This window comes from Boleophthalmus pectinirostris, unplaced genomic scaffold, assembly GCF_026225935.1.
Source record: "Boleophthalmus pectinirostris isolate CB_2022bp ecotype Guang Dong unplaced genomic scaffold, ASM2622593v1 HiC_scaffold_16, whole genome shotgun sequence".
NCBI classification, from domain to species: domain Eukaryota; kingdom Metazoa; phylum Chordata; class Actinopteri; order Gobiiformes; family Gobiidae; genus Boleophthalmus; species Boleophthalmus pectinirostris.
The window spans coordinates 6,319,096-6,334,575 of record NW_026571095.1 but is presented as its reverse complement, the minus strand read 5'-3'; the positions used below and the strand labels follow the sequence as shown (position 1 = coordinate 6,334,575).

At 38.5% G+C, this 15,480-nt stretch overlaps 1 protein-coding gene across 1 annotated transcript in view; it reads right to left on the bottom strand.

Moving 5' to 3' along the window:
- Window positions 1–15,480, bottom strand: part of mast3a (microtubule associated serine/threonine kinase 3a) — a 95,723-nt gene that overhangs the window by 42,941 nt on the left and 37,302 nt on the right. Inside the window, 3 exon segments of the mRNA XM_055151566.1 lie at window positions 5,318–5,396; window positions 6,873–6,893; window positions 13,476–13,548. Of these exon segments, the coding sequence (XP_055007541.1) occupies window positions 5,318–5,396; window positions 6,873–6,893; window positions 13,476–13,548 (173 nt within the window).

Here is a 15,480-nt window from a genome sequence, read left to right as displayed (position 1 = left end):
AAGCTCAAAATACTCTGTTCCACGTCATGAAGCAGTAGTTTTAACAGCTACTTTTTACATCTAACCCAGCAGAAACGGGCAAGTCCAGGACTAATTCAGATTCCAAATGATTCTAGGGAATGTGTATGGAATTTAAAAACACAGTGGAGCACTTCTTGTATTACCACAAGACATCACAGTGTGGAACATAGTCTGAGAGAAGAACAAAGCCTAAATGTGCAGGGTTTGTGTGTTAAACATGTGTGAATGAAACAAAACCCAAATCCAGGTCTGTTGTGATGAGAAAACACTATAAATCAGAAAATATGGGCCCTTTAAATAGTCCCTGGGAGTAGGGTGTCAGGACCTTACGAGAAAAGATTGCAAAAGAACTCACACCCAAAGCAGCTGGGCAAGGCTCCAGCCAACCTTATCCAAGAGTACCAGAGTAAATGGAGAAACATGAGTGACTAAAAGCAAATCGAAACCAGGGGAGATAAAAGCAGAATTCATTAATGCTTATTATGGGAAAACTCTTTAAAAAGGTGTTGTACATAATTTTTACTGTCTTAAAAACATGAAAACTGGCTTATAAACCATTCTCTTTTTCCAAATAAAAAACTGACTTGCACGGCCAAGGTAATAGGAGCGAGGAGTCTGTGTAATAAACATTGTGTCAATCTTCAATAACGTCCATGAAGATTAGGCCTGAATGCAGCTCTATAATTCTATAAATCTATAAATCCAATCAACGGTTATAAAGAACAGACTTATCTCATAATAAGGACACAAGGCAACAGCGTGGTCAGCAGATTGTGGTTAATTAAAAGCAAATCGAAGCCCAGTTATGCAAATGTCACAAATCATGATTTCTCTTACTTTTTTTTTTTTCTTCAAAAGGCCGAAATCCAGCACAAGGATGGAGACCTGAGCTTTAAACCATGTTAGGATCTTACCTCAATAAATACAGACCTGGAATTGTGTTTTGTTTCATTCACACATGCGTAATCATGTTTGAGTAATCTTTTATTATTAGTCTTTCTACATCTCCGAATCTCAAAATGCTGTTCCAATTTGTGATGTCATGAAGTCATAATTTTTAAGTTAACGGCTGCCGTATTTTTCGGGCTATCAGGCATGCTCTTAAGCCTCCAACTCCATCAAAAAACAACCGTGCGCCACAATCCAGAGCGCCCTATACACGAATCCACTCAGGTGTCCCAGCACGACTTCAGTAAACTGCAAAGCCGCACCACCCGCAGAACACACAAACACACAGCAGACAGAGACCACACAGCCAAACACACCCACAGACACACTCATCACTCCACGCCGACGAAGAACGAAACGGAGGAACGAACCGAAAAAGCGAGTGCAATGTGCCACTTCTAGACACAACTGAACAACTGAGTCACTGTGAACACTCCGACAATCCGGCGGTCCCAGACAGCACCCTCCCTACACGCCACAACTGAACAAACAAAACCACTCACCCATCACTGTTGTGTTTCATTTAAAGTCCGGTGCAGTTTATTTGTGAAAAAAGTTTGAAAATAGACCATTTAATGACAGTGTGTCTTATAATGCAGAGCGACTAATAGCCCGGAAAATACTGTACCTTTTACTTTTTGTTCAGCAGATTTGCAATTCCAGGGCTGAAATTATATAAATGATTCTAGTAAAAGTGTATGGAATTTAAAAACACAGTAGAGCACTTCCTGTATTGCCACATGACATCACAAGGTGGTTTTCAGTTTGAGGGAAGAACTCAGAAACACAACTTCAGGTATGTTTTTGATGAGGAAACAACAATATATAATAGTGCACTTTAAGCACTGCATTATTTTTTTTCTTATTCACATCCATTAAAAAGTCTCACTGTGGCCATACAACATAATCACTTGTACATGTGAGCCCAAAATCAGGCACACAAAGTCTGTTATTTAACGTTATGAGACAGCTATTGTTTCAGAGCCCACACCAGTCATACTCAGGCATGTACTTCCTGCCTTTTCTTTGCATTAGGGCCTAGGGACAAATCAGTCACAGAAAGGAAGAATTTGTCACTCAATGAGGATTTATGGGATTTTGAAATCAATACAAGAAGTGTGCGTCACTGCTAATGTGAACAAATCATATTCTCTAACTTTAACCTTAGTCCATGATCTAAGGGGGAAGAAAGAGATAACTGTTTTGTATGGCTTATTTGCAGTGTTGGGGAGTAACAGATTACACGTACTAGAGTTACGTAATCAGAGTACAAATTATGAGTAACTGTATTCAATTACAGTTACTGTTTAAGTGAGTGGTAATTGGATTACAGTTACTTTGTTGAAATAAATGGATTACACAGGTAGGTATTTTCCTGTTTTCCTGTTTTTACATTCTGGGCTATATTCCCCTTTTTTTCTTCTTTTTTTTCTGTAATTCCACTCATTGCCAGAAACTAAACCAGGTCTAAACTAGATCTTAACCACCAGGTCTAAACCAGGACTAAAATCAGGACTAAAACCAGGTCTAAACTAGATCTAAAACAGGTTTAAAACCAGGACTAACACAGGACTAAAACCAGGTCTAAACTAGATCTTAACTAGATCTAAATTAGGTCTAAACCAGGTCTAAACCAGGACTAAAACAGGATTTAACAGGACTTAATACTGTGTGGATGTGTCTCCTCGTCTTTATCAATAATATTTTTAATGCGGTTAAGTCTCGAACTCTTTTATAAGACAAAACATCTTAAGTGAAGATTTTCTCGTCTTTGCAAATCAAGTAATCCAAAGTATTCAGATTACGTTACTCACTTTAAGTAATTTATTGGATTACGTTACAAACTACATTCTGGGGTATGTAATCTGTAATCTGTAGGGGAATACATTTTAAAAGTAACCTTCCCAACACTGCTTATTTGTATTGATATTTTAATCCACTTCTTGGCACAACAAGTTCAGTTAATTTAAAACAAAAAATACACTTGTCTTCATTCACTCGTCAAACTGAGTGAAACTGAAAAAAATAAAAACACGTCCCTCCCCAAATCTAATGCAGAAAAAAATCTCCCTTAATAAAATCTGCCTTTCTGATCGTTTTATTTTCCATACATACATGTGAATAGGAATGTAACGATATCCAAATTTCTCAGAATGATATTTTCATGATATGAATCTCACGGTACGATATTTTTTGCAATATTTTGTGGAGGTTAACAAAATTGTGAATATACTTTTCCATTTAAAAATGCCTTGACAAGCCTTTGGTTCTGAGATTTAAGAGTTAAGATTTAAAAGTGCTTGATAACAGTTAATTGTGTAAACTGGACTAAAATTGAGCAAAGGATCATGGTCTATGTAGTTCCCTCTGTTTCTTTTAGATGTTGCTGCACCATAACAATAAATTTAAGCACAGAAACTTGAGATTTGAGACTTTTGATGATATGAATTTGTGATATGTCGGTTACTGTTACATTCCTAATTGTGAACAGGACTGAGGAAGTCTCACAGCCAAATGAAGCTAATCGAGGCCGGCAGGCCAATCTGCAACCAGGGATCATATTTGACCTCAGACCTCAAAGGAACTGCTTCACGCCCACACTCACTTCCTATTTGGAACGCAGAGGCTGGCACGTTAGCTGTGTCCATTTATATTCAGTCTATAGAGTCAGACATTATTGAAACACTGCTCTTTCTAAGTTACATTGCGCGGCCCTCACATAAATGCCTCCTCGGACGTCTCCGGCTCAGAGTGTTTGGAGGGGTTCATTTCCTGTGGTTTGGCCGAGAGCTGGTGATCCAAGTGTGGCTCATCAGAGGAAACAGGACTGACTTACTCTGAGTCATACAAAGGGAACACAAGAAATATCTTCTCTTGCTCTTCCCCTCTCTCGCTCTCCTTCTCTTCTGCCATCCCACTCCTCTCTCCTTATTCCTCTTTTACCCTACTCCTCTCTTGCACTACTTCTACCCTACTAGTCTTCCCTACTCCTCTTGCCCCACTCCTCTTCTCCTCTCTTCCCTACTCCTCTTGTCCTCCTTCTTTCTTGCCCTACTACTCTCTTCTCTACTCCTCTCTTCTCTACTCCTCTTGCACTACTTCTCTCTTGCACTACTTCTCTTGCCCTACTTCTCTCTTGCCTACTCCTCTCGGCCCTACTCCTCTTGCCCTACTTCTCTCTTGCCTACTCCTGTCTTCTTCTACTCCTCTCTGCCCTACTCCTCTTGCCCTACCCCTCTCTTCTTCTACTCCTCTCTGCCCTACTCCTCTTGCCCTACCCCTCTCTTCTTCTACTCCTCTCTGCCCTACTCCTCTTGCCCTACCCCTCTCTTCTTCTACTCCTCTTGCCCTACTCCTGTCATGCAATAGACAAGGCAAGCTGAATAATACAAAAAAATGAAATTAATTTCTAAATGTAAACCATTGCAGGCACAATTACATTTGACTTTTGCACATTTAAAGCTGCACTGTGTAACTTTCTGGTGAAGATGTTGTTGCTTTGTCATGAATGTTTCACAGTATGGCATTAAGTCTTTCTATTTTCATGGAGATCAAACCGGACCAACTTACAGGTCAGATCTGTGGAGAGCCGACCACACACAGTCAGAATGTCTGTTTATCGAGGCAATTTTGAGCTATAAAACCACCTGTAACTGAATAAATGCAAGGTAGAGCTGTTTAATGTCACACTGTGGAACATTCCAGGCAGAACAATGACACATCCATAGAAACAAAGAGGTGACGGCCCCCCAACCAAAAGCAGATTGAGGCAGTATATTCTGAGTGTGTCCCCCTGCTGTTTGTCTCTGAGAGTGATGACGGCTTCCTTCAGATCTACTTTAGGGTAACTTTCACTAAACTCATAAATCCGTCATCGTGGACAGCTTTATATCCTTGTAAGGCAGAGTTTGTGGGATGAGTCAGTCAGAAGCCTGTGTTTACAAGTCACCACACATGAACAGATGCAAATTCTTAAGTACAATACGATCCCAGGGCACCAGCAAAATGTAGCGTGAGTGAAGGATATAGGCCATTATTCAGGTGCTACTTAAAAGTTCAAGGGCCCCTGTTTTAGCTTTATAGTAGTTCAGGTTGGCATGTGACTAGACCTGTTTTAGCAGAGTATAAGACCCAGACCTTAGACCTGAGAATTAGTCTTAGAACTCCTAGTCTGGTTTCAGTCTAGTCCCACTGTCATCACCCGGTTTAGATCTTAACTACTCCTGGGTTTTGTTTTAAATTATTAAAGGTTTGTTGTGTGCTTTGCCCCAGAACATATATATTGTTTGGATATATCGTCTGGACTCAGAGAGATGTGAAAAGCCAGCTTTATGAAGCGTGATCTTACAGAAACAGAAGAGCTGGGAGCGTTGGTGCAGTATCCAGATGAAGGAACGGAGGCCACGGACCATCTCCTGCCATCAGGTCTGTGAACACAACATGGACATACAGTATTTAGAGAAATAAATGTTGAGGAAGAAAAACAGGATTCACTGACTTTCAACATAACATTACATAAAAAAAATAAATCAGGAGAGGAGGAGGGTTGTCAAAACTAGGGGTGTCAAATTATCGCATTAATTGCGATTAATTAATTACAGAGAGAACATCTATATTCCACTGAGTCGTGTCCTTTAGTAGAAGCTGAACCGGATCAGCGCTCTTTCTCTGCTTAGTTTATGCAAATTATGCCATGAGGTTTTAAGTTTTGTTTCTGTGAGACTTGCACAAAACTGCATTAAACACCTTATAATGTCAAACGGGCTGATGTGGCTCTAGAGTGGTGATAGTTTATATGTTGTAAAGTTGAGTTTATTTATGCAGATTAGTCATAGTAATAATGATGATACTTACATAAAAACGTTAATGATCGTATGAAAATAATGTAATAATGAATTCAAATGAAAATACGTCAAGTTGAAGGCTTTTCTCAGCAATTTTTAGGTAAGATTAAAAAAGAGATTAATTAGATTAATTTACAGATCATAATTAATTCATCTCAAAATTTTTTGTCAAAAGTATCAAAAATCAGATGCTAATTGACACTAAAACTACTTTCAAACCTAGATTCTCATTTGAGCAGGTATCCATATTAAAAAGGTCACATTCACAGAACAAAAATGAACCTTTCCTTAAGAGCTTTAGAACAGGGGTCTCCAACCTGTAGCTTGGGAGCTACCGGGAGCTCTCCAACCTCTTCTAAGCAGCTCGCTGAGGGATTTCTAAATGTATTGTGCTGAATAAGTAAAATTTGATGAATAAAATGCCTTTTACCATTGTACATGTCATTCTGATGCCTAACTCTGTGTGTAATAAATGGATAATAATTTATGTTTTATAGGCAACTAAATGTACCTCATCTAAGACTCGCTGTGTCTCTTATAAATGCTCAATTTCTTGTGACTCCAAAAACTAGTAGCTCTCTGGTATTTTCGTATTGTAAAAATAGCTCAACGGAGGTTAAAGGTTGGAGACCAGTGCTTTAGAATGATCTTGTGTTTTTATTATTATCATAGTACTGGTATTGAGTATCAAGACTATTCCTGTTTAGAATTGTTTAGAACTGTTTAGAATAAATTAGTTTTTCATATTTTTAAGACTCATATTTATTGTCTTAAAACTTTTCTTTCTCTTTTGGTTCTTCTTTCACACGTTTAACACACAAATCCTATCCTAATATTTAGCCTGCATTCTTTCAGACTGAAAACACTCAGCCAGTACTTCCTTTTTTGCGGTTGAAGCCTACTTGGTACAGAGTTTTGTGTCCAGCCTCAAAGCAAGTTAACCAATACTAGTTACTGTATATTCCTTTACTGTCATTATCATCTCTCATTCTTCAGGAGATTAACAGTTAATTGAGCGGTGCTGACAAATGCTCTGATACCTGAGTGTGGTTTGCTCACCTTTCATTGCGAGCCAGCTGGCTGCACGGATCCAAACACAGGGGAGGAGGGAGGAGGGAGGAACAGAGACAGAAGAGACAGAGTAAATAAGCAATGTTTAATGATGGGATAGACACTGCAGTGAGACAAACAGAGCACCCACAAGAAGCTCCCACAAGACGCTCCCACAAGAAGCTCCCACAATGCCCTTTGGAGACTACTGACGACTGACTTAACCATGATAACTGTTGGGCTGTTATTATGATGAGCCTGTTATGATGAGCTCAACGTGTGCTTTTGTTTTGGCTGCGTTAGATCAGGGTCTTTCCATTTGTTTAAGCACCAGTTACACCAAGGCAAGAGAAGGGAAGTTTATTGTATGGGATGATCTCTTTACAGAATAAGAAAGACATTACAATCACAACACAAGCAAATAAAAATAATATACCAATAGAGCTTTTTCAGTTCCAATACTGATACTTTGAGACAACAATGACCAGTAAATTATACCAGTTATTCAACCAGTTTATAGACCAAAATGGGAAAACAATCGCTATCCAATCCATGAACATTTTCAATATCAGAAACAATACCCGATACCAGTATTGTATCAGTGCATTCCTAGTACTTAAACGATACCTGGTTTTCTGTACCAATATTTTTCCTGTACCTATTGCAATATTAAAAGGTACATACCTACATTACACCAAAATGGACTTTCATGAGCTTTAAACCACGTTATAATGGTCCCTCATCAAAAAATATGCCTGGAGTTGTGTTTTGTTTCACTCACACATGTTTGAGTAACCTTTTATTATTAGTCTGTCTACATCGCCAAAGCTCCAAAAGCTCTGTTGCACCTTGTGATGTCATGAAGCTGTAGTTTTGAAGTTGACAGCTACGTTTGACTTTTTGCTCAGTACAGATCGGCAAATCCAGGGCTGAAATCATCCAAATGATTCTAGTGATGTATGGAGTTTAAAAACACAGTGGAGCACTTCTTGTATTACCACATGACATCACAAGGTGGAACAGAATACTTTCGATTTGAGAGAAGAACTCCTAAAAACACCTAAAGATGCAGAGTTTGTGTGTTTAACATGTGAATGAAACAAAACACAACTCCAGTTCTGTTTGTGATGAGGAAACATCATTAGAACACAGATCAGAAAATAGCATAATATGGACACTTTAATCACATTAGTCAGATTAGGGATTTCCCATTTTAGTTTCTGTCACTTTCATTCTTTGCTCACAACAAACACAAATATGGACTGAATCTGTGTTTTGTTTTCATTCTACAGCCCAACCATTTTAAATTGGAGTCCCTTTGTGCAGCTTCAGCGTCTGTCTCAAGCCAATAACAATAATTCTCCCATAATTCAATGTTTTCATCCATAAACCATATCTTTGGGACATGCTCTGATGAAATATCCCCAGGATTTCAGCGAGGATTACTGCCATTTAGACGTTTTTCTCCTCTTGTGGAAGCTTAGGGGCTGGGAGATTAGAAACGGTCTCAAAAATCAATTTCTGGTTTTGTCTCGGGGGCAAATGTCAACTCCATTTTCACCTTTGGGTTCGGAAAAAGCAGTTTAATTTGTGCAGGACTTAATCACGTTGTTCTTTTCATCTTTTCCATTTGCATAATAATGAGGCCCAGAATATAAGAGTGTGGAGGAAGGCTCTGCTTTTCTGTGTTAGTTTGTAGGCCTGCAAGATTCATCTCAACTAGGGATGGGCATGATTAGTCGATTAATCGATAATTGATCATTAAGAATTTCATAGATTACGTTCATTTTAATCGACAAACCAAATGTAGGTTGCTGTGCATAGTGTGACCAAACAGGGTCTGTCGGTCAGTCTGCAACGTACCGAAGCACAAATGCGAACGATGTGCAACGATGACTTGTACAAGAAATTCCATTTCCGTTCGGGACAAGTGTGAGGCCATGTGCAAAGTGTACAAAGCAAGTACATATGTTTCGGTGTCCAGTGGAAAAAAGCTTTGCCAGGTGAGAGTCGCTCAATGTCGATGACGAGTCCCCACCTCCCTCCCCCCGTACGCTGTCCTGGTTTTGACAAACACAAATCTGGTCACACTAACCTGTATTCACCTGAGTCACGTCTTTTAATCCAACAGAAATTGACCGCATCAGCGACACAAGAGCTGTATTTTTATCTTCGCTGAGTTTATGCAAATTAGCAATGTGGTTTTAAGTTTCGTTTCTGTGAGAGTTGAATTATAATATAATGAATATTATAGATTATAATATGTTTAACATTACAATGTCAAACGGATTGATGTGGCTCTAAAGTGTTTATGGTTTATATGTCATAAAGTTGAATTTATTTATGCAGATTAGTAGTGCAGATAGTAATAATAATGATGATCATTTAAATATAAAAAGTTAATGATTAATCTATAATCGATCGTTAATTCTTCTGACGATTGATTAAGAAAATTTCATCGAATGCCCATCCCTAATCTCAACTGAAACTGTTATTAATTAAATTTTTAAAGGTGCATTGTCCAATTTTTCTGGTGGAGGGTCCATCAAATGCTTTTCTCCATTGAGATGTTATTGCTTTGTCTGGAATGTTCCACAGTGTGACATTAAACAGCTCTACTTTACATTTATTCAATTACAGGTGGTTTTAGAGCTCAAAAATACCTCAAAAAACTGACATTGTGACTGTGAGTGGGGTCGCCTCTCCACAGATCTGACCTGTAACTTGACCTGGTTTTGCCTCCATGAAGATGAAAAGGGTTTTAATGCCATACTGTGAAACATTCCAAACAAGCAGTAACATCTCCATGCAGAAATGCATTTGATGGACCCTCCACCAGAAAAGTTACACAATGCACCTTTAAATGGGCCCAATTGGCAAATCGCAATGTCTGTAATTTTGAAATACTATAATTTCCCCAACAAACAACAAAATCTCCTGTCTTATTGTGCATAAAAGCTGCTAACCCTGTAGTTTAGATCTGTACAAACATGTTCTGAAATGTGATTCTTCTATTAGTTTGTCAGTTCAGATTTCAGTCTTTTTGTCAATTCTTCTGGATGTGTTTATTTCATTCACACATGTTTAACACACAAATCCTGCAGATTTAGGCTGAGTTCTTCTCTCACACATAAAACACTGTTCAACCTTGTGATGTCAAGTGGTGATACAGGAAGTGCTCTGCTGTGTTTTAAAGCCCACTCATGAAGATTCATTAGTATCATTTCTGCCCTGTAATTGCCCATCTCTATTGAACTAAAGGTAAAATGAAGATGTTAACTTGAAAACTACCACTTCATGACATCACAAGGTGGAACAGTGCATTTTGAGCTTTGGAGATGTACACAGACTTATAATAAAGAGTTACTCAAACATGTGTGAATCAAACAAAGCACAACTCCAGGTGTGTTTTTGATGAGGTAACAGCATTAGAACATGACTTAAAAGTGCAATATGTAACTTCTAAGGTGGAGGGTCCACTACTTCCTCGTCTCCATGGAGATATCCACAGTAGGGCATTAAACATATCTCCCTCACATTTGTTCCATTACAGGTTTTTCATAGCTTAAAAATACCTTAATAAACATAATCAGGGTAAAGCTGTAACAGCCCCATGGAGAAAAGCATTTGATGGACCCTCCACCAGAAAAGTGACAGCATGCACTTTTAAGCTCACAAGAGTCAGTTTTGTGTGATACAGGACGTTTAACCGCGCTGTTCTTTCCATCTTTTCCATTTACATAATCGGGCTGTGTAACAGCATGCAAGAGCCTCTGTGATTCTGTTCTAGCTCTTGGTAATGACATGATGACACAGTGAACTCCAAAAAAGCATTTTGAAAGCTGATGTGAACGCAAAACGCACCCAGAGGAGTTTCAGAATGCAGGCACAGCAGCAGGAACCAGCTCTGGAAATGTGATGAGTCATGCTTAGAGCCCCGTGGTGCAATATGCCAAAAAGCAGTGCGGAGCTAATGGCAGCAGAGATAAGGACTCGGAAACTCCTTCAAAGTATAATGGGTTTTAGTTTCAAAAGGTTAAATCTTCTAAAAGTATGGCAAAAAGGGAGGAAATGTGTAATATTTGGTGATTTTGTCAAACTTCCAAAAGGTGCATTGTGTAACTTTTCTGGTGGAGGGTCCATCACCTGCTTGTTTCTATGGAGATGTCATTGATCTGCTTGGAATGTTCCGCAGTATGACATTAAACAGATCGACCTTACATTTTGGTCAATTACAGGTGGATTTATAGCTCAAAAATACCAGAAAAACAGACATTCTGACTGTGAGCGAGGTCGACTTGAGTAGTGCAGGTCATAGAAACAGCTCGGGTCAGGTCCAGGGCACAGAGTCGCATCACTTCCTGCATTTCCATGGGGTTTATTACATTTGGATTTGGACATCTGGACTAAAATAAACCTTTCAAATAGAAAAAGAAAGGGATGTGCAATCACACAGGCCAAGATGTGTAATTTTCCATTTATTTGAGAAATAACTGCACTTAGAGTGACTTTTTCAATTGTTACGAACACAGACGCTCAGAGCATCGACCATTTTGACTCACTACACTCTTTGGCAAAGTTTGGCCCAATCAAAATGGACGGAGAGCATGAGTTTGGTGGAAAACAAAGTTCCTATTAGACACTTGTTTTCCCTACGTCATCACACAGCGTGTGACGAAGGATAATGCCAGAAGGAAAGTTATGCACGGTTATATAAAACATATTCCCAGTCGGTCTAGAAGGGTTAATGCCACACTGTGAAACATTCCAGACAAAGCAAGAACAATTCTCCATGGAGAAAAGCATTTGACAGACTTTCCACCACAAAAGTTGCATGATGCACCTTTAAACGTGAGCACTACCATCTGCCCGGTCACTATAACACTGCCTTTATATATGTGGATAAATCCGGTTCTCAACGCCTGCAAATCTGACACATTTTAATAAGAAGGTAAACAGCTCCTCCACCTCCACTTTGCACACGGCCCTACACTGTCGGGACGTTATGTTTTTGCACTTATTAATGCTAAAGGACTCTGTGTTCTCTAAAGCCTTCAGCACTTAGGAGCTAGAAGCGCAGTGGAAAGGCCAGGAGAGGGTCTTGTCATAATTGGAGCAGTAATAGCTATGTGCACTGACTCGCTCCATTCAAGGCACTGTACCTGACTTTTTCTGTCCTAAAAACATGAAAAACGCAACTAGTTCATTTTAAACAGCTTGGAATGGTCCAGAGTTATTCTTCACTTGCCTTATGCATTCAGAGCATCCTCATTATTCACTGTGATGAGTTGAGTTTATAAGAGTTCCACAGTGTGACAATAAACAGCTCTATCTTAGAGCTCAAAAATACCTAGAAAAACAAACATTCTGACTGTAAGCGGGGTCGCCTCTCCACAGATCTGACCTGTAACTTGGTCTGGTTTGGTCTCCATGAAGATAGAAAGTTTTAATGCCATACTGTGAAACATCTCCAGACATTTCTGGAGAAAAGCATTTGATGTACCCTCCAACTGAAAAGTTTCCTCCACAAACATCAAAATCTCTTGTCTTATTTTGCATAAAAACTGCTAACCCAGTAGTTTAGGTCTATAAGTCCTTTTCAGTTTTGCTGTGATGATAAAACTAACAACTAGCATGCTAACGTGCAATTCCTGATATTGGATAATAAAAGGTTTTCTGATTAGATGGAGACAGCACACTGTGGTCATATGTTGCTGCATATATAATATATCTGTACTGGGGCACAACACATGGCTCTAATACTGATGTTTCACAATATTAATTTGAACAACTAAATGGGCAAAATAAGGAAAAGCATTTGGGGGTTTTAAGTGGGATGTTTCTAGAAAAAGATGGGCAGAAATTCAAAAGAAGAAAAAAGGTCACATTTTGGGTGAGTCATTTTTAGTGTTGTACAAAATGTGAAGGTCAGTCCTGCTGTTGTTTGGTCAGGACCAGCTTCTGTTCAAATTAGGCTTTGGAATATCTACCTTATTATTTGAAGATATTCTTCATTCATCCTTTCTTTTGGTTTTAGTAAGAATAAATTTAATCGAATTGAACAATACAGAGGACAAAGTGCCATGTGCCACCTGGGAACTTTTCAACTAAAAAGTTTTGAATACTTACTGTAACAATCATCACAACACAAGTACACATTTTTAATACAAACTCTGCTCTGGTCTGAAAGTTGTAAAAAGTGCTTGTAAACTTAGCGCGGTGAATAATTTGGATGCTGTGAATGCATAAGTGAGGAATAACACTGCAAACTGTTTAAAATGAACTCATTTTATTTTTCATGTTTTTAAGATGGTAAAAATTAGGTAGTGCACTTTTAAATCATATCGATTTCCTGTATGTGGTATATACCACATGACCATATGATATTATGGTCATCTTTTGGATGAGAATCCTGCATAATAAGCCAGTCTGTAACACCCTGCATGCAGTTGATGAGGGGGAAACGCATGAATCCAGCTGGCTGTAGCAGTTGGCTGCCTTTATAATCCTAACTGCCCTAATTACCAAAGCAAGCAACAGTCCAAAAGCACAAAAGATTCCACCGAGCTTCTTATTACAATACAATCTCATTATAACAACTGGGCACATTACCTGCGGGCAAATTGGAAGTTGGCAGATGAGCTGGCAGAGACATTCCTGGGACTTTCTGAAGGACTGCTGCCAGCTGCAAAGGAGACAAATACATGATTAAAGAAACACTATGTAAGAACTGGATCTGAAAGTCCATAAACATGAGAGAACCTTGTCTGCAGATGAGGTAGACATGGAATCAAATACACTTAGCTTTTAAAAATAACAATTCTACTAGATTTATTCTTAATGAGAAAAACATTGGATGTGATAGCTAAAGTGTTTTTGTTATAATTTGGTCTTTTGGCTCAAGATGATTATCCAGTTAGAGCAGAATGAGCCTCACACAAGTCCTGCATTTGTGTTGCCAGATTCACTAGTGAAATCCAGTTGGTTTAAACATAAAATGCCTCTCTCTGATTTGAATCCTCACTACCTAAACCCAAGTGCTCACTGCCTAGTGTTCATAAGTGCTAGTGCAGCCTCTGTAGCTCAGTGAGTGAATTCTGGAGGTTTTGATCTTTCACTCCAGTTATGGTCTGTTCATATACAGAGAATGAGGAAAAACTTGTATGTGTCCTCTGTCTATATCCAGGTTAAGGAACTGGCAACTCAGGTTCAGTTGCAGTTCTAATGTCTTTGTCAAAAACTGCTACATACAGTACACACTTACCATGTATGTGTAGTATAACTGTTTACTGTATACTCAACTTATATATATATATATATATGTATATATGTATATGTGTGTGTGTGTGTGTACATACTGTACACACTCTGATTTTTTGGTAGGTGGGGTTGTTCACATCATTTTAGTTCAAGTGATGACTGTATAAAATATTGAAATATGCTTAATAAAAGAGCTGTAGAGAGTGAAAAATGACACAATGCAGGAAGATAAGTCGATATGAAACTGGTATAAGAGCATAGCAGCTGAAGCTTGGTGATGATCGGTGTGTGTGTGTGAGGAGGGCACAGAGGGATTGGATGGCAGCCTCAGAGGGCAGTGCCACTCCCTGAGCAAGTCTGTCCATAAATTATCCACTGTGGAGCTAATACATGTGTGTGTCAAGCCTCCATATCATTATCACATACGTACGGCTTTATAACCAAACCAAAATACTTCAGTATTTCTGTACTCCTTTCACTCCTTTTTTCTGATCAAACTGACAGTTTTAATTGTACATTGTTTACTAAACATGTGCTTTTTTTTATACAATAGAATCACTGATTTGATTTTGCCCTTTATAAGTTCTTTTGAATTATAGAGAAACTTTACTGAAAATTTATATTACATCACAAATAGTAAAAAGGTAAAAATGTATTCTGCACAATCTCCTTTTGAAATAAAATAGGTCAAAAATCATGATTGGATCTAGGAATTGCATCACTAATTATGAGACAATAATGAATTCTTCAATTAATCTTGGTTAATATTGTCAAAATGTAAGCTTTTTTTTTTTTTTTTTTTTTGCTTTTGTGTTCTAAAATCCAAAATATGAATTTTAAACTACAGGATTCCTACAATTCCTCCCTAAAGCTCCAACACTAATAAATCGTGGGAAAGCTGGTGTTAGTCTTATGACATATGACTTGAAAACAACCAGGCCCCGGGCTCCAAAGGCAACAGCGGAGCTCTCAAACTCTCCTCATTCTAGTCACGCACACATCCAGTCAGTCGGAAAGGATGTACAGTCCCTGACAAAAGTCTTGTCGCTTATCCATTTTGTAGAAACAAAAGCTTATAACCTGACTTTAAATTAATTGATTGGTTTTAGAAATGTCTCATATGAAAGCTAAAACCCTCCCAAATTATGCTCAATATACTAAAATAAATTTGCTTCACTGAAGAAAGATTGATCATTTAATGAACACAGAAAGGTCAGATTTTGGCAAGACAAAAGTCTTGTGGCCTTGTCATATGATGCACCCAATCCTAGATTACAGCCTCACCTGTGATCAGTTACTGATCAATCAATTAGTGGGTGTGTATAAAAAGAACCCAGCACACCAGACCTTCACATCA